Genomic DNA, 18,303 nt, shown 5'->3' with positions numbered 1-18,303 from the left:
CTGCTTCTCCTATCACTACCCAGTCACAGACTGGGGGGAGGATCGAGCCCTGCAGATAAAACAATCAGGTCTCTTGCCCTGCCAAACAGGGCTAGACTATGTGGCAGAGCTGTGTAAATCCCAGGACTGGATGGACAGAAATACGAATCCATCTACGGCTCCCACATATGTATTTTCTCTGCGTATTTAGCCTGGAGTTCAGCTTTAAGAAGCCTTCAAAGCCATGTAAACACAGTAAGTAAAAGCAATTGGACCTCTGCATACGTCTTTCACTCAGTAAGGCATAAATCAGGGATGTCCTCTTTCTTTGCCCCCACCCCCACCCCAGGATAGAATTCTGCAATACGCAGTGGTCTATTTAGGTTTTGTGCTGCCCTAGGCCTGACTAAACTTGTGCACCCCCTAATTTAAATATTACGCACCCCTTCTTGTAAAGGCCACACCTCTTCCTGTTTGTGAACCGCCCTGTCATCTGTAAACCACATACCACAACCATAGTCTATCAGTGCCCATCAGTGTAGCCTCATCAGTTCCCATAAGGTCAGCCTCAGCAGTGCCCATCATCATACCATCATATCATACCATATCATACCAGGAGGTAGCAGTGTGACCGCTTTATGGGGGTGCCAGACTGATTTTCCTCCTGGACCCTGTCCTCCAGCCCAATTTGCCCTATAAGACTGGCACTATACTAAAAGTGTAGCGCAAACCGGCAGGGACCCTTTTTAGTGGGGGAGCCGGAAGGAGGCTGTTTCTTTTTAGTGCGTGGTGCAGCTTTTTTGCTGCCCCCCTGCAAAGTGCTGCCCTAGGCCTGGGCCTTGTTGGCCTAGGCCAAGATACAGCACTGGCAATACGTGACTGCAGTACCAGGACAGGTTTGTCTACCGCCCAGGACAAGCATTTGGAACTGTAACCCCCTCCTCCACTGTTAATGCATGCCATAGAAGGGGTTTACCAGGGCCAGGACAAGATGTGGGCGGGAGGGACAATGGTTTACTGTTGGGATGGGGGCGCCTTCCTTCTGTTACAAGGCAGACAGGAGTAGTGACAGCAGCAGTGATTTTCAAAAGCAAGTGACTGCTGGGTGTAGGATCCCCTAAGCTTGCACATTGCGAATGGGATAGGGGCGCAGTTTGGCATCTTTGCCCTGGGCACTGGATGACCTTGTCCCGCCACTGGGGTTTACTATCATGTCTCCATTATCTGCCCCCTTGCTCCGCTGTGCCCAGGGCAGCTGCCCCTCTCGGCCCCGTGTGACTGTCTAGGAGAGCAAGGCAAAGTGTCCAAACTTTCCTCAGCCGTTATCGCCATCGTGCCTCGCTTGTAATAAGAAAACCGTCCCGTTGGGTCAGTGTCCCCCGTTTTACAGTAGTCGGGGGTGACAGTTTTTTGCATACTCGCCCTCATATTGTAACAATGTAATCCATTTTTACATTTCGATATGTATTTAAAACACTCGCTGGAGTCCTGTTTTTTGGTCTTTTCCAGGAGGTAATCCCCCCTCGCGCGGTAATCTCAACCGTTCAGTCAATGCTCAATGGTAATTCTGGCCTTCATTCTGAAGGAACGTTTCGTTGCATTTATGCCGTGTTGGTTAAAAAAAAAAAAATCTTTCAATATAATAGCAGCAGCGGTGCTACACAATGTTCCACCTCCGGAAAAGACTCGCCAATGACCTGCAACGTTAAAGCCCGTGCCGGCTCCCGACCAAGACTGTACATTGGAGACAAGAGAGGTGGAGGCCCGGGAAGACCACTCACCATCTCTGCTTTTGTATAATTTTTGATTTTTTTTTTTTTTTTTTAATTCCTTCCTTGTTCGGTGAAATGCCACATACAACCGGCCACGTCTCCCCTCGGGTTACCAGGCTGCGCGACCTCTTGTGCCTTTTTTTACGCTTCTTGGTCCGTGCCAGGAGCTCCGAGGTATTCCTCTCGCTTCTCTCTCCAGCCCCCCCCAAGAGCAGACCTCAGCGTACGCAGCTGCAATTGGCCGCCGACAGATTTGGTACGACCTTCCATTCGTTGGTGACGTCCATGAAGGCCACTTTCTCATAGCTGGTGGGGCGGCAGCAGGGGTGGTTGCTGACCCGCCCGTGGGCGCCGTGACTGATGCGCTTATGTTTGAGCAATGAGGTCAGCGTGACGTCATATGTGTTGCGGTGTTGCTGGCACGAGCCGCTGCAGTAGTAGAAGGTAATCCATTCATCAGAGTCATAGCCCAGGCCTAAGTCCCGCACGGGCACTCTTAGGCTCTGCCTGCTGCAACCTTTTTCCCCGTCGTTTTTGTCCTTCCCGCGGCTTGCGGACTTCTTGTTTTTTTTTGGCTTCGCCAAGGCTTCTGGGGAACGCTCCGAGCGAAACAGGACGTCCGGCAATTCGTCATCACTGTGCGCTTCCAAGGTCTCATTTTCTAAAAGAGAAATATAAAGACATTTAATCATTATCATACATCATTTTTATAGTGAAAAATCTTCTATTCTGGTGCCTGTATAGGAGTAATATAGGTAATGATAGTGTCAGACCTGGATCATATGCTGGTTGCACTGTGCTTCTTAGAGCAGAAGATTGTAGTTCCGGTGTCCACCAGCATATGTCTCCCAGCATCCAGCAGATCCCAGTAGTCAGCTTCCACCTAATGCTGGCTGTTGGGAGGGTATTTAGGTCCTCCCCTATAGGTGCCTCACTTATATCATACACAGTCTGGTCCCAGTCTCCTGGGTATAGTCACCCAGATCTGGCCATCCCTGCTGCTGATTCCTGTCCAATAGTCTTTAGTATATAAATCCATGTATTTCTCATGCTTTTGGTCACACTCACCTCTCCAGGGACCTATCGCCAGGTCTCCTCTCAAGCACGAGGCATTCCTAGCTTTAAGGCTTTACCCAGAGCAGCAGCACCTCATCCAACCAGGAGACAGACATTGTGATTGGAGCTACAGCCTATCAGAAGACAGCTTTCTTCATTGGTGCCACCTTAATTTGCAAGGTGACGCATGTCTTGGCATTCAAACAATGTTTTAGCATGCTTCAGCCCCCCCTGTAGCATACCGTACCTGAATAATTTTTGCCTCCTTGGCCCTCTGTCCCAGATTCTTGACCCAATGTCTTCCAGTGTGCTCTGTAAGCCCCTTGACTCCAATGCACCCCTGAGCATCCTATGTCATCTAGTGACTCCAGTGTACCCCAATATCTCCAAGTGTCCTTCAAAGCATACTGTGTTATCTAGGGTCTTCATGTATACTTGGCCCTCTGTTCCAGATTCAGGATCCCATGTTTTCTATTGTGCCCTGTGACTCTAGTTCACCCCTGAGCATCCTGTGTCAACTAGTGAGTCCAGTGTTCCCCAGTAACTTATGTGTGCCATGTAACTCCAGTGCACCCCTGAGGAGCCTCCTGTGTCATCTTGTAAATCCAGTGCACCTCAATAACTCCCAGTACCCTCCAAAGCATCCTTTGTCATCTAGGGTCATCAGGCCTCTTTGACCCTCTGTTCTGGATTCAGGACCCATGTCTTCTAGTGTGCCCTGGTCATCCTGTATCATCTAGGGTCTTCATGCCTCCTTGATCCTCTGCTCCAGATATGGAACCTTATGTTTTTTAGTGTGCCCTGTGTGCCCTATGACTCCAGTGCACCCCTGAGCATCCTGTGTCGTCTAGTGACTCCAGTACACCCCAGTAACTCCAAGTGCCCTCCAAAGTCCTGTGTGCCCCTTGACTCCAGTGCTCCCCTGAGCATCCTGTGTCGTCAAGTGACTCCAGTACACCCCAGTAACTCCAAGTGCCCTCCAAAGTCCTGTGTGCCCCTTGACTCCAGTGCACCCCTGAGCATCCTGTGTCATCTAGTGACTCCAGTGGACCCCAGTAGCTCCAAGTGCCAAACAAGGCATCCAGTGCCACCTAGGGTCCTCATTTCTCCTTGGCCCTCCGTTCCACACTCAGGTACGCTGGGTCTTCTAGTGTGCCCTGTGCTCTCAGCCACTCCAGTGAACACCTGAGCATTCAGTGTCATCTAGAAACTCCACTGCACTCCTGTGTTCCCCTTCATCTCCAAGTGTGCCCCAATGAACCATATGTCTTTAACTGATTCCTATTGTGCCCTGTGCATCTCCATCACACCTGTGTCTCCAAAAAGCTTCTATATCATCTGGATAGTCCTTCCCTCAGTGGATATGGTCCACTCTTCATGACACCTTTATTTATATTTTTCTTCACATTTAATTGCAGACAGCCAACCCCAAATACTTACCTTGGCTCTGCTCCATCACAGCACCCCCACCCCCCGTGTAACCTGCTCCCCTCTGATGGGGCAGCACACTGTAACCGGAGCAAGGAAGTGACGTCCGTGGCTGCAGTGGAGGAAGTAGTGGTGAAGGAGCGCAAGCAAGGAGAGTATACTGGTGTCCGGAAGGGGGTGTCTTAAGAAGAGGCATGAGGTCACAGTGCCTATCTAAGCCCCCTCTTCCTGCTGAACTTTCCAGATACAATTGATTTAAAAACCTCTCTCTCACTCACCATAAGTAGATGTCCAGGTTGGCCTAATGGACACATCTATGTTCTCCTCCACCACAAATTCGGTGTTCCTGGGGTCAGGCACTGCCAGGCTGTCGCTTTCCGCATTGGACCGACGTTCCATGATTGGAGTGGAGGACACGGTAGCAGCCATGAATGACAGTAGCAGCAGTGACACTAGCAGAGTCCAGAGTGTTACCTGGTGGACAAAGAGAGACGGCAGTCAGCACTCTACACTGCACAGATGTAAAGTATGTATAAAACAGACACCCCCCCCCCTCAAACTTAAATCCTCCAAGTAATCCCACCCTGGAATTTGAATGATGTCTTTAGAGGGAGGTTACATTGCCCAGAACACTTTTTGCACAGTAAGTGGAAGGTGGAACTTAGTTACTTGTTTCTGGTGGGAACTTCCTGTCAGTTACACCCCCTCAGAGTGATGGCGGTCCTTCATTTCATTACAGCTAATCCTCATTAAAGCACCCAAATATTACCCACCCCTATTGCATAGGGAAGTTGATCAATTCTATATACAACACAACTTGGTGCCCAACGTGAGGCCTCTCATCAAATGTGCAACAAAATGGCACCCAATGGGGGCCTCTCTTCATATATTCAACAAAATGGTGCCTAATGGGGGTATCTCATTATATATTGTGACAGGAAGTCAGGTAAATCTGTGGATGTAGTCACAGACAGGAGATACATTCCCACCTGGTTTGGAAAGTTCACCAATTACTATAGGGTGTCGGCTGAAAAGGTAGCCAGCAGGAAGTTGAAAACCATTCAGCTGTTCAGAATGAGGAAATGAAGGCCTCTATAATTTGTCCAAAGGAAGTTCAATTGATTGCTGCCTCCTGTCACTGTGTGAGCTGGGAAGAGGAGGACAGTCAGACGTGTGCCTCCCGACGCCGTGTGGGCATGGGAGAAGGACTGCTGCCTCCTGTTGCCGTGTGGGCTGGGAGAGGAGGACAGTCAGATGTGTGCCCCCTGAAAGCTGTGTGAGCATGGGGAAGACCTCCTGAAGCGATGTGAAGCTGAGGAGGGTAACAAGTGTGAAGACTACTCAAGGTGAGGTCTTGGATCGTGTCTATGTGAAAAGAAACCAATGGACATTTCCTGTGTGAAGGGGAAATTAATTAAGACTGAAGACTACTCAAGGTGAGGTCTTGGACTATTTCTATGTGGAAGAAATAAATGAACTGTTTGCTATGTGAAGAGACAAACAAAGGGACAGGTTCAATGAACATGTGCTGTGTGAAGAGATAAAACATGGACTATTGAGAGTCTGCTGTATGATCAGCCAAGTCTGCCCAACAGTAGGTTGGGGACAGACTATTAGGTAGGTTCCTGTGTGAGAAGGTAGCCGCCCACAGTGGCAAGGATTTATTTTGTGTTTTATTTTTATTTTGATGTTTTGACGCTTGCAGTCTGGTGAAGAAAAATGCATGAATAAACCAAACTGTTGTTTGCAACCACTTCTCAGCTATCTCACTGTGTAAACGCACCCCCCAAAGGGGTCATCCACGCCTACCACCGAGTGAATCCCCACAATATACACAACAAAATGGTGCGTAATGGGGGGTCTCTCATTATATTTGCAATATAATAGTGCCTGATAGGGGTCTCTCATCACATGTGAAACAAAATGGTGCCCAATAGGGGCCTCTCCTCATATATGCAACAAAATGGTGCTCAATAGGGGCTCTCATTAAATGTGCAACAAAATGGTGCTCTACGTGGGGCCTCTCATCACATGTGCAACAAAATGGTGCTCAATAGGGGCTCTCATTAAATGTGCAAAAAAATGGGGCTCTACATGGGGCCTCTCATCATATGTGCAACAAAATGGCACCCAACAAGCGCTTCTCATCATATATGCAACAAAATAGTACCCAACGTAGGGCCTTTCATCATTTGTGCAACAAAATGGCGCCCACCAAGGGCTTCTCATCATATATGCAACAAAATAGTACCCAACGTAGGGCCTTTCATCATTTGTGCAACAAAATGGCACCCAACAAGGGCTTCTCATCATATATGCAACAAAATAGTACCCGACGTGGGGCCTTTCATCATTTGTGCAACAAAATGGCACCCAACAAGGGCTTCTCATCATATTTGCAACAAAATAGTACCCGACGTGGGGCCTTTCATCATTTGTGCAACAAAATGGCGCCCACCAAGGGCTTCTCATCATATATGCAACAAAATAGTACCCAACGTGGGGCCTCTTATCATATGTGCAACAAAATGGTGCCACACGTGGGGCCTCTCATTATCTGTGCAACAAAATGATACCCAGCGTGGGGCCTCTCATCATATGTGCAACAAAATGGCACCCAACAAGGGCTTCTCATCATATATGCAACAAAATAGTACCCAACGTGGTGCCTTTCATCATATGTGCAACAAAATGGTGCCCAATGTGTGGCCTCTCACCATATGTGCAAAAAAATGGCACCCAACGTGGGGCTTCTCCTCATATGTGCAACAAAACTTGGCACTCAACATGGGGCTTCTCCTCATATGTGCAACAAAATGGTGGCTAACATGGGGCCTCTCATCATATATGCAACTAAAACATGGCACCCAACATGGGGCTTCTCCTTATATGTGCAACAAAACTTGGTGCCCGACATGGGGCCTCTCATTATATGCACAATGAAATGGTGCCAAACATGAGGCCTCTCCTCATATGCGCAATAAAATGGTGTCCAACGTGGGGCCCCTCATCATACAGTGAGGGAAAAAGTATGTGATCCCCTGCTGATTTTGTACATTTGCCCACTGATCAGTCTATAATTTTAGTAGATTTATTTTACCAGCGAGAGACAGAAAAACAACAAAAATATCCAGAAAAATGCATTTCAAAAAAGTTATAAATTGATTTGCATTTTAATGAGTGAAATAAGTATTTGACCCCTTCGCAAAACGTGACTTAGTAGTTGGTGGAAAAAATCCTTGTTGGCCATCACAGAGGTCAGACGTTTCTTGTAGTTGGCCACCAGGTTTGCACACATCTCAGGAGGGATTTTGTCCCACTCCTCTTTGCAGATCCTCTCCAAGTCATTAAGGTTTTGAGGCTGAGGTTTGGTAACTCAAACCTTCAGCTCCCTCCACATATTTTCTATGGGATGAAGGTCTGGAGACTGGCTAGGCCACTTCAGGACCTTAATGTGCTTCTTCTTGAGCCACTCCTTTGTTGCCTTGGCCGTGTGTTTTGGGTCATTGTCATGCTGGAATACCCATCCATGACCCATTTTTAATGCTCTGGTTGAGGGAAGGCTGAGGGAAGGAGGTTCACACCCAAGATTTGAGGGTACATGGCCTTGTCCATAACCCCTTTGATGCAGTGAAGTTGTGCTGTCCCATTAGCAGAAAAACACCCCTAAAGCATAATGTTTCCACCTCCATGTTTGACGGTGGGGGATGGTGTTCTTGGGGTCATAGACAGCATTCCTTCTCTTCCAAACGAGCTGAGTTGATGCCAAAGAGCTCAATTTTGGTTTCATCTGATCACAACACTTTCACCCAGTTCTCCTCTGAATCATTCAGATGTTCATTAGCAAACTTCAGATGGGCCTATTCATGTGATTTCTTCAGCAGGGGGCCCTTGCGGGCGCTGCAGGATTTCAGTCCTTCACAGCGTAGTGTTACCAATTGTTTTCTTGGTGACTATGGTCCCAGCTGCCTTGAGATCATTGACAAGATTCTCCCGTGTAGTTCTGGGCTGATTCCTCACCATTCTCATGATTAATGAAACTCCACGAGGTGAGATCTTCCATGGAGCCCCAGACCGAGGGAGACTGACAGTTATTTTGTGTTTCTTCCATTTGGGAATAATCGCACCAACTGTTGTCACCCTCTCACCAAGCTGCTTGGCGATGGTCTTGTAGCCCATTCCAGCCTTGTGTAGGTCTACAATCTTCTCCCTGACATCCTTGGACAGCTCTTTGGTCTTGGCCATGGTGGAGAGATTGGAATCTGATTGATTGCTTCTGTGGACAGGTGTCTTTTTTACAGGTAACAAGCTGAGATTAGGAGCACTCCCTATAAGACCCAGTTCACACTACTCCGACTTGGGACGCGACTTGTGTGACCTCAAGTCGCCCCAAGTCGCTTGTCATTACAAATTCAATGTAAATGAATGAGAGCCGTCTTAATATGCACTACTGAAGTCGCTCCGACTTCAGAAAAGGTTCCTGTACTACTTCAAGACGACCTCTATCCGACTTGTGCACATAGACTTCAATAGGAGTCGCCTCTAAATCGGATCCTTATCTATTTTCAAGCGACTGCGATCAGACTTTCCAGGAAGTAGAAAAAGATTACTCAGGCATTCCCCACAGACAAAGTTGCCTATCATTTAAGTCTCTTCAAAGTCGCGCTAAAGTCACGCTAAAAAGTTGCTCCTTCATGGGACGACTTTCTGATCTCGGTAGTGTGAACTCTAAGAGAGTCCTCCTAATCTTAGCCCATTACCTGTATAGAAGACATCTGGGAGCTGGAAATATTGCTGATTGATAGGGGGATCAAATACTTATTTCACTCATTAAAATGCAAATCAATTTATAACTTTTTTGAAATGGTGGATAGATTGGAATCTGATTGATTGCTTCTGTGGACAGGTGTATTTTATTCAGGTGACAAGCTGAGATTAGGAGCACTCCCTTTAAGAGAGTCCTCCTAATCTCAGCTTGCTATCTCTATAGAATACACCTGGGAGACAGAAATCTTGCTGATTGATAGGCGGATCAAATACTTATTTCACTCATTAAAATGCAAATCAATTTATAACTTTTTTGAAATGCGTTTTTCTGGATATTTCTGTTGTTATTTTGTCTCTCACTGGTAAAATAAACCACCCAATAAAATTACAGACTGATCGTTTCTTTGTCAGTGGGCAAACATACATAATCAGCAGGGGATCAAATACTTTTTTCCCCTCGCTGTATGTGGTCCTTTCATCCCAATATTTTTTTCTACATGATTATAATATATGAATTTTGTTATCAAGTGGGATATTGGATCGTATCACCTAATACCCAGTGTTAGTGGCCATCATCCCGGTAAATAGAGACAAGGAGGGTACCCCCAATTGTTTGGGACTGTAAATGCTACTAAACACTGAAAAAAGTATATACTGGAGTATTAAAAAATATCAAATTTTATTTATACACAAAAAAGAAAATTATTAAATGTACAATAAATGCATATTCCAAGCAATGAATGACTGGATATACAACAGAATTAAAATTGCATGCAAGAACAGACCATCCTCAGCACAGAAAACTCCTAGGTACAGCTGGTGGAGAGAACCGGACAGGACCCTACGCGTTTCGGGTGTAATACCCTTCTTCAGGGGTCAACCAGAGTTCAAAACACTAATTGTGCCAAGAGGAGTCCTCACATAGAGAGAAATGGGCTGTCAATTAAAGCGGTAATATACCGAAAGAGGAGTGCCGAGTCTCCCATATATATAGTTCACTGGATAAGGAAAGAAGATAAAAGATGGCAACCCGAACAGAGTGCCCATGAGCGCCACAGCAGAGGCCGCCATCTCCCACAGGAGGCTACAGACCTCCATCTTTGGAATACTCCATATATTGGACTGATACCCCTACCTTACTCTGTTGACCTCTAGCCATGCAAAATACTCATCTATAACAGGTACCTGACACTGGCCCACATACCCATATAAGGACCTCTTTGGACCAATTGTGGATCACTGTGGCGCTCATGGGCACTCTGTTCGGTTGCCCTCTTTTATCTTCTTTCCTTATCCAGTGAACTATATATATGGGAGACTCTGCACTCCTCTTTCGGTATATTACCGTTTTAACTGACAGCCCATTTCTCTCTATATGAGGACTCCTCTTGGCACAATTAGTGTTTTGAACTCTGGTTGATCCCTGAAGAAGGGTATTACACCCGAAACGCGTAGGATCCTGTCCGGTTCTCTCCACCAGCTGTACCTAGGAGTCTTCTGTGCTGAGGATGGTCTGTTCTTGCATGCAATTTTAATTCTGTTGTATATCCAGTCATTCATTGCTTGCATTTATTGTACATTTAATAATTTTTTCTTTTTTTTTTTGTGTATAAATAAAATTTGATATTTTTTAATACTCCAGTGTATACTTTTTTCAGTGTTTAGTGGCATTTACAGTCCTAAACAATTGGGGGTACCCTCCTTGTCTTTGTTATCAAGTGATGCACTTTTAATATGTTGTTTATATTTATATATACACTATATTGCCAAAAGTATTGGGACACTTTATACTGTATGTGCAACAAAATGGCAGCTAATGTGGGGACCCCTCATCTGTGCAAGAAAATAGTGCTGAATGTGGGACCTCTCATCATATGCGCAAAAAAAATGGTGCCTGACGTGGGGCCTCCCATCATACTGTAGAATCAGATTTGGGAGAGATGTCACACAAGCTTTTCTCAACGTAATCCACGTCAGAGCTGTAGCCAAACAGCAAACATTATTACACCTTATAAAGGAGATATAAAAAAAGAAATATAAAATCCATTATAAAATTCTCCTCTGCATGAACTCTTTTAGACAGCAATGAACGTAATATGGGTTATAAAACATTTATTGCTTTCTAAAAGAGAATTTGCGCACATGTATTTCCAGAGAAAGGAGGATTTTATAATGGTTTTTATATTTCCTTTGTATTGGGGTAGTTTATATATATATTTCCTTTATATGGTGTTGTTGGATTCCAACCAATGTTTTTTTTTTCCTTTTAATACAGTATAATTACAGTCAGCTGCATTATAATATTGTATAACTTTTATGTTGAACATTGTAACAAGATTGTTGCTAATAATCCTTACTAAGGTTCTTTGCAGATTCAATTGTTAAAATGTTAGATTGTTCAAGTATCTATGGAAGTCTACATATGCCAGTGATGGCGAACCTTGGCGCCCCAGATGTTTAGGAAACAAAATTCCCATGAACTCAACTACATGAGCATCATGGGAAATGTAGTTCCAAAACATCTGGGGTGCCAAGGTTTGCCATCACTGACATATGCCATCCCTGAGATCGCTAGGCTTGACAAAGGGGGGATAGCCCATGAAACCTGTTGCATTGGTAATCTTGTAATACAGGAGTAGGCAGGCGTATACAGGCAGAATGGCTCTGTCTGCCCCTAGACCAAAGCTCCAGTGTGGATTGCACTGAAAGACGTGGGAGCCTGTGCATGCTGCTACAGTGCAGAAGATCTGATTGTGGACTGCAGAATTGCTGACTCCATTTTCTGCTCTCCCTATGTAGTGAGGCCACATAAAAAGATGCTTTAAAAAGTGGTCCCAGAGCCTCAAGGTTTTTACCTTAATGCATTCTATGTATTATATATTATTCTCTGCTACAGGATCCCCCCCAGCCAATGTAAGGAGCACTGACCACAAATTTAAGGAGCATTCTTCCCACTGACCACCAATGTAAGAGACATTCTTCCCACTGACCACCAATGTAAGAGACATTCTTCCCACTGACCACCAATGTAAGGGACATTCTTCCCACTGAACTGCAATGTAAGGGACATTCTTCCCACTGACCTCCAATGTAAGGGGCATTCTTCCCACTGACCTGCAATGTAAGGGACATTCTTCCCACTGACCACCAATGTAAGGGGCATTCTTCCCACTGACCTCCAATGTAAGGGACATTCTTCCCACTGACCACCAATGTAAGGGACATTCTTCCCACTGACCACTAATGTAAGGGACATTCTTCCCACTGACCACCAATGTAAGGAACATTCTTCCCACTTACCACCAATGTAAGGGACATTCTTCCCACTGACCACCGATGTAAGGGACATTCTTCCCACTGACCACCAATGTAAGGGACATTCTTCCCACTGACCTCCAATGTAAAGAGCATTCTTCCCACTGACCCCCAATGTAAGGAGCATTCTTCCCACTGACCACCAATGTAAGGGACATTCTTCCCACTGACCACCAATGTAAGGGACATTCTTCCCACTGTCCACCAATGTAAGGGACATTCTTCCCACTGATCACCAATGTAAGGGACATTCTTCCCACTGACCTCCAATGTAAAGAACATTCTTCCCACTGACCCCCAATGTAAGGAGCATTCTTCCCACTGACCACCAATGTAAGGGACATTCTTCCCACTGACCACCAATGTAAGGGACATTCTTCCCACTGACCACCAATGTAAGGGACATTCTTCCCACTGACCTCTACAGAATGAATTTTAGGAGGAATTCCCAGTGACCTGAAAGTGATGTCATGGTTCCACCAGTATAAAAAGGTTAAGAAAGGCGACTGTAAAGCATCCTCTTAGATCATTTAAGGACACCACACACTTTAATTAGATTGGAATTTTATCTGATCTAATTAAACATACATTTATCAGATAAAGCTGGCTGTGATTTATCGAACGCTCATAAATGGAAATACACCCAATGATGCCGATTGGGCGGTTGGGACTCTCATGTCGGTACCTTCTGATGTATTTCTATAAATTCTGGATTGGACCAGATATGGACTCACCTTACAGCTCCAGGACGGGGATGTCACACAGAGGGATCCTCTTCCCATGAACGGCTTGGTCCTGTCTGGAGAAGAAAGGGAAAGATGTTATCAGAAGCACTGCCTACTGGGAACGGCAAAGCTGCTCAGACTCAAAGCTCCATCCAACAACAATGTTCATCTATCACAGCCAAGTCCTTCTTATATCAGTCATAAAAAGGACCGGCAATGTCATAGGAAACCATGCAAACTCTCCAGATAATTCAGATTAAAGTCCAATTAAGCAATTATTTCATGGTGGTCTCCGAGTCCTTCTCTGTCCTGCTGAGCAGGGCTGGGACAAGGGGTGGGCAGGAGGGACACTGTGGTTTCATATGAGGTGGGGGGCGCTGCAAGGAGATTGAGGGGGGGGGGGTGAATCTTCGGGGGCTGAAGAGGTTAAAGATGGTGGCCGCATTTTTTTTTGTAAGAGCCATCCTAGCAGCTAATTAACCGCTGGATTTATTTTTACAGGCTGTGGGAGGGGTTGATTCGGCCATCCTACCATAGAGATCCTGGAGGACCAGAAGGTCCCTGGCCTGATGACCTCTGCGGTACAGGAAACAGGAAGTGACGTCACTTTGGGTTACCTGGAGGTACACAGCGCCATTTTTAAATGGCCAAAGCGTCTGAACACACGGATCTTGGTGTATTTAGATGCTTTTAGGGTAGAGGAGGGGTTTGGGGTTTAATCACTTCCCGACCGCCCGCTGCAGTTATACTGCGGCAGGGCGGCCCTCCTGCGCGAACCGACGTAGGTATACGTCGGTCATGCGCCAGCATCGCCCCACCGGCAGTGCGCTCCCACCCCCGCTCGTCAGCAGGGACTCCGATGCACGGGGCAGGAGGCTCCGATTGCCGTCTGACACCTGCGATCGTTCCCCGCTGAGAGAGAAGAAATGTCAACTGTTGGAAACTTCTATGTAGGATCACAGGTCTCTATGATCATTTCACAAGCCACGCCCACATACAGTAAGAATCACTCCCCTAGGTACACATTTAACCCCTAGATCACTTACTGTGTTAACCCCTTCCCCGCCAGTGTCATTACTACAGTAACAGTGCATATGTATAGCACTGATTACTGTAGTAATGTCACTGGTCCCCCCAAAAGTGTCAAATGTCAGTTAGGGGTCCGATCTGTCCGCCACAATATCGCAGTCCCGCAAAAAAAAAAAAAATCGCAGATCGCCGCCATTACTAGTAAAAAAAAAACAATAAAAATGACATAAATCTTTCCCAGAGTTTGTAGATGTTATAACTTTTGCGTAAACCAATCAAAATACGCTTATTGCGATTGTTTTTACCAAAAACATGTAGCAGAATACAAATTGGCCTAAAATGTTAAAATAAATGTAGATTTTTACTTTTTTTTGGGGAATGTTATATAGCAGAATGTGAAAAATATTGGTTTTTTTTTTTTTTTCAGAATTGTTGCTCTTTTTTTGTTTATAGCGCAAAAAATAAATCCGATCTGTCCGCCGCAATCCTGCAAAAAAATCACAGATCGCCGCCATTACTAGTAAAAAAAAACAATAAAAATGTCATAAATCTTTCCCGTAGTTAGTAGATGCGATAACTTTTGCGCAAACCAATCAAAACAAACTTATTGCGATTTTTTTTTTTTTACCAAAATTATGTAAGCAGAAAACAAATTGGCCTAAAATGTTAAAAAATTTTGATTATTTAATTTTTTTTTTTTTGGGGGGGGAATGTTATATAGCAGAATGTGAAAAATATTGTTTTTTTTTTTTTTCAGAATTGTCGCTCTTTCTTTGTTTATAGCGCAAGAAATAAAAATCGCACAGGTGATCAAATACCACCAAAAGAAAGCTCTGTTTGTGGGAAAAAAAGACATCAATTTTATTTAGGTACAGCGTCGCACGACCACGCAATTGTCCGTTAAAATAACGCAGTGCCGAATCGCAAAATATGGTCTGGTCATTAAGGGGGCAAATCCTTCCGGCCCAGAAGTGGTTAATAGACCCCAGATCTCTCCGTACAGAGTAGCTGTCACTCACAAGCCTATTGCTGTTAGGAGGGATGTCGGGGTCACGTGATGCAGATAGGAAATACGAGGCGATGTACACAGGAATTGCGGCGCTCATATTTCGGTGTGGACAAATTTGCGGCAGAGAGGGAGACGTGTCGGGACACGCGGCTCACAAAGGAGAAAAGCCTTCAATGCTTTCCCTGGAATCCGGGGAAATGTTTGTGCTCAGATCTTTGTATAGAGAGACCTGTCAGAACAAGACGGAGCCGTCCACGTGGCCCCGGAGAGAAGAGTCCGATAGAAGAGCCGTGTTTATAGTGGCTTTGGGAAGCCTCCAGGTCGGGGTTTTGGAAGATCGCTCGGTACACATTACATAGACGGAAAACACAAGGCCACCAGTTCTGACCTCCGCCCACCTCCCCGCTTCCTCTAGAACATTCTCCAGGCTTTTATAAAAGGACGGGTGATACAGAGTTCACAATCTCAGCTTCCCCATATCAGATGATTACCTTTCTACAGTTTGATGAGATGCATTGGAGTCAGCGGAGAGGTAAATGTTGGGTTCAGGTGAATTTGGTAAGTTTAAAGGGCAACAATTGTCCTTTAATCAGTCAAAGGGCCAAACTAAATTTTGCAAATATTTTTCAACTGAAAAAAAAAAATCAGCTTTATAAATAGACGAGTCTCCTTTTACATCAGGGTCATCAGAATCCTCCCTTTACATCGGGGTCCCCATCAGAGTCCCCTTTACATCAGGGTCCCCATCAGAGTACCCCTTATATCAGAGTCCCCCCTTACATCAGAGGACCCCCTTAAGTCAGGGTGCTCATCAGAATCCTCCCTTACATTAGGGTCCCCATTATAGTCTCCTTTACATCAGGATCCCCATCAGTGTCCCTCCTACATCAGGGTGCCCAATTACAGTCCTTCACCCTAAATCAGGGTCATCAGAATTCTCCTTTTGCATCTGGGTCTCCATCAGAGTCCCCTTTACATCAGGGTCCCTATCAGAGTCCCTCCTACATCAGGGTCCTCATCACAGTCCTTCTCCTTGCATTGGGATCCCCATTAGTTCCCCCCTTACATCAGAGTCCCCCCCTTACTTCAGGGTCCCCATCAGAGTCCCCCTCCCCCTTACATCAGAGTCTGCTTCAGACGCCCCACCCTTAGGTCAGGGTCCTCATCAGAATCCTCCCTTACATTAGGGTCTCCATTATAGTCTCCTTTACATTAGGATTCCCATCAGAGTCCCTCCTACATCAGGGTGCCCATCACAGTCCTTCACCTTAAATCAGGGTCATCAGAATTCTCCTTTTGCATCCGGGTTCCCATCAGAGTCCCCTTTACATCAGGGTCCCTATTACAGTCCTTCTCCTTGCATTGGGATCCCCATCAAATTCCCCCTTACATCAGAGCCCCCCCTTACTTCAGGGTCCCCATCAGAGTCCCCCCCCCCCTTACACCAGAGTCCGCTTCAGATGCCCCACCCTTAGGTCAGGGTCCTCTTTAGAATCCTCTCTTACATTAGGGCCCCCTTTAAATCAATAAACATTGCTCAGACAGGAGATAGAGAGATACAAAGTAACATTGTTTATAAACATTGCTCAGACAGGAGATAGAGAGATGCAAAGTAACATTGTTTATAAACATTGCTCAGAAGAGAGATACAAAGTAACATTGTTTATAACATTGATCAGAAGGGAGATAGAGAGATACAAAGTAACATTGTTTATAAACATTGCTCAGGAGAGATACAGAGTAACATTGTTTATAAACATTGCTCAGAAGAGAGATGCAAAGTAACATTGTTTATAAACATTGTTCAGAAGAGAGATACAAAATAGCATTCTTCATAAACATTGATCAGAAGAGAAAAGTAACATTGTTTATAAACATTGCTCAGACGGGAGATAGAGAGATACAAAGTAACATTGTTTATAAACATTGATCAGACGGGAGATAGAGAGATACAAAGTAACATTGTTTATAAACATTGCTTGGAAGGGAGACTAAACTCTCCCTAGAAATTAGAACCCCAGTTTGTACTGAATTTTCTTCTTTAACCGGTTGCCGACCGCCGCACGACTATATACTGCGGCGGTCAGCCCCGGCCAGGCAGAGTGACGTATCGGTACGTCACTCGCCTGTCACTGACTTGCGAGCCTATAGCGAGCGGGCGCGCGCCCGCCGAGGCGCGCGCCCGCCGCGGCTCGTTCACAGGCAAGTCAGTGCGTGTGACCGGCGGACTCGATGTCCGCCGGCCACACTACGATCGCTCCTGTGAAGGGAGAAAGACAGAGCAGCTTGTGTAAACAAGCTGCCTGTCAGTTCTCCCTGTGTAAAAGTAAAGATCTGACCGTTCTACTATGTAGAACGGTTGATCTTTGCTTTTACACCAATAGCAATGTCCCTACACAGTAGAAAGCACGCCCCTAGGACACACTTAACCCCTCCCTTCCCAATAAAGTTAACCCCTTCCCTGCCAGTGTCATTTTTGCAGTAACAGTGCATATGTATAGCACTGATTACTGCAGTAATGTCACTGGTAACCCCAAAAGTGTCAAAAATGTCAGTCAAGGGTCCGATCTGTCCGCCGCAATGTCGCAGTACCGAAAAAAAAATCGCAGATCGCCGCCATTACGCGTTAAAAAAAAAAACACCAAAAATGACAAAAATCTTTCTCTTTGTTAGTAAACGCGATAACTTTTGCGCAAACCAATCAAAATACGCTTTTTGCGATTTTTTTTACCAAACATAGGTAGCATAAAACAAATTGGCCGAAAAATGTTAAAAAATTTTGATTTTTACTTTTTTTTTTGGGGAATTTCATATAAAAAAATGTGAAAAATATTGTTATTTTTGCAAAATTTACGCTCTTTTTTTGTTTATAGCGCGTGATCAAAAAATCGCACAGGTGATCAAATACCACCAAAAGAAAGCTCTGTTTGTGGGAAAAAAAGGACGTCAAATTCGTTTAGGTACAGCGTCGCACGACCGCGCAATTGTCCGTTAAAGTCACGCAGTAAAAAATCGCAAAAAAACCCCTGGTCCTTTAGCAGCCAAATCCTCCGGGGCTTAAGTGGTTAAGTAACGCCAACGTTATTGCTGAATAAAAAGGCCCATAGCAGTAATGTACTAAAGACTCAGCTCCATATCTCAATGTAAAGGTGAGAGAACTGGGTAAGAAACAATGGGGCTGATTTACTAAAGCTGTAGCGTGCAAATTTGGTGCAGCTCTGCA

At 45.3% G+C, this 18,303-nt stretch overlaps 1 protein-coding gene across 1 annotated transcript in view; it reads right to left on the bottom strand.

Moving 5' to 3' along the window:
- Positions 1-1,785: 1,785 nt before the first annotated feature.
- The window catches only part of ARTN (artemin), a 115,404-nt gene continuing 98,886 nt past the window's right edge, over positions 1,786-18,303 (bottom strand). The window contains exons 3-5 of the mRNA XM_082265018.1: positions 13,052-13,116; positions 4,514-4,709; positions 1,786-2,412 (exon numbers count right to left, since the gene is read on the bottom strand). Of these exons, the coding sequence (XP_082121144.1) occupies positions 1,970-2,412; positions 4,514-4,709; positions 13,052-13,116 (704 nt within the window). The 3' untranslated portion in view covers positions 1,786-1,969. The remainder of the gene's footprint in view (positions 2,413-4,513; positions 4,710-13,051; positions 13,117-18,303) is intronic.

Source organism: Pelophylax lessonae (assembly GCF_965119305.1).
Source record: "Pelophylax lessonae genome assembly, chromosome: 8".
NCBI lineage: Eukaryota > Metazoa > Chordata > Amphibia > Anura > Ranidae > Pelophylax > Pelophylax lessonae.
The sequence above is the reverse complement of the archived record's forward strand: the minus strand, read 5'-3'. Positions and strand labels throughout refer to the sequence as shown.